General features: G+C 41.6%; 1 protein-coding gene across 1 annotated transcript; it reads right to left on the minus strand.

Moving 5' to 3' along the window:
• Positions 1 to 847: 847 nt before the first annotated feature.
• LOC117024628 (28S ribosomal protein S7, mitochondrial-like) lies at positions 848 to 1,632 on the minus strand. Its single transcript, XM_033110025.1, is given in 2 exon segments — positions 848 to 1,518; positions 1,521 to 1,632. Coding segments are annotated over 2 exon segments (783 nt in total).
• Between the last annotated feature and the right edge of the window lie 242 nt (positions 1,633 to 1,874).

Raw genomic sequence — 1,874 nt, forward strand, 5'->3', positions numbered from 1 at the left:
GCTCCTAACAACTCTAGTGGAAATTAGGCTGTTTCACAGTAAAGTGCTGTCAAAAGTGACAGTTTGGTATTGGTGTTATTATTGGTACCTCAAGTGATTTTAACTACCTTTTAAATTAAATAAGTTCTCAAGACTCTCATAGTAACCAAACACAATAAATGTGGGTTAGTTTCTATAGGAAAACAAAATTCATGTTCAAAATTGTAACTTAAAATCTATAAATATAATGTTTTATTCTTTTGCAATTATATACAGAGGGTGCGGGAAAATGTATACACATTTTAAGAAAGGAAAAAGCTGTATTAAAATTGTAATACTCAATATATACTGATAACAAAAGATGAATACAAGTCATGTCTATACTTTTTTTTTTTTTTTTGGCATCCCCGGTATATTCCTATGTAGCTCTTTGTCAGAATTTATAGCTAAACAAGTCAATATCACAAAATCATTTCTAAACATTAGTAACCCAATTAATTAAAATTTCATCTTATTTGCTGGACTCTTAACTAATAGACTTCTTTTCTTTTCTTTCTTTCTTTCTTTTTTTTTTTCCCCTCCAGTCAGTTTTAATGAATGGTGGTACCGCATCACATGCTACACGTTCAGGGGGAGGGTTTTCTAATAAATCTTCCTGATACTAAAACTTCTTCCTTTTGTACCACCCATACATCCATCCCAATGCCGAGGGAAGAGAAGGATAGATGGGTCCTAAGTTTCTTGGGGGACATGCAAATCAATGTGTTCCCTCTTTGCAAGAGTAAGTTCTAGCCCACGGAGAGAGGACTAACAAGCAGAACATCCCGCTCCATCCTTCCTGTGCCACCTACCTGCCCTTAAAGAGGAACTACAGCCTTAGCCCCCAGGTATTTCTCAAGGTAGCAGTGGCTCTCATCGTTTCTTGCAGCAGAGAGCCCCGGGCTCCTGGAGCCCCTTCCCTCTCTCTACTATCAGTGTAGTGGGCCAGGACTTGCTCAGCCTCAGCCATCTTGTACATGTCATGCTTCCTCGGGATCACAGGATCCTTGTTGTGGAAAGCCTGCAGCAGCTCATATGACAGTTTCTCTGGCATCAGCACACGCCGGTATTTCTTCTCCCAGTACTCAATAATCATCCACTCCATGGCCAGGAAGTAATGCCACTGGTTGGCTAGTGGCACAGGGACCTGGTAGAAATGGCCACCCTTGAGGATGGGCACCAGCCCAGTCACAGGCTCACAATTTTTCAATGCTTGGTGGAAGATGGTGTAGGGATTGTGTTCTCTGGTTACCTGTTCCTCTACAGAAGCAGCATGGTACTTCTCAAACTGCTTCCTTTTCACATCTGCCAGAGTATGTGTCATGAGGGATCTAGCCAGTACTTTGTTTCCTCCTTTCATCATCATGTTGGTGAATGTACTGATCAGTGGGTTTTCAAACACAGAGCTTGGCTTCAAAGCCAAAGCTGTTGGGGCAGCTTTGACATGCTGAGTCTTCCCGAGCTCCCTATCAAACCTCTCCTCCTCAGTCAGCTCAGCCAAGGCTTGCGGTAATATCCCTTGTCAATCTGGGGGTCCCTGTATTCAGGACCAGAGCGACTCCACCTCACCTGGGTTAGCTCCGAGGTCCAAAGGCAAGAATCAAAAGGAAGCATTTGCCTATCGCCGTCTGGCACGACCCTCGGTGGTAGCACTCACTCTTCTCAGCTAGACTTCTTTTCTTAACTGAACAATTATTTCAGAGGTATAACTCAGGCTAAATCTACAACTTTAATACATATTTAGTTACTATTTTGACTATTTGATATGTGAAAACGGAAAAAAGAAATCATTGTACTTTGATAAGCTTTTCATTTGATTTAGCTATAAAGAGAGGATCAGTCTTGACTCAAGAATC

This window comes from Rhinolophus ferrumequinum, chromosome 7 (assembly GCF_004115265.2).
Source record: "Rhinolophus ferrumequinum isolate MPI-CBG mRhiFer1 chromosome 7, mRhiFer1_v1.p, whole genome shotgun sequence".
Taxonomy (NCBI): Eukaryota; Metazoa; Chordata; class Mammalia; order Chiroptera; family Rhinolophidae; genus Rhinolophus; species Rhinolophus ferrumequinum.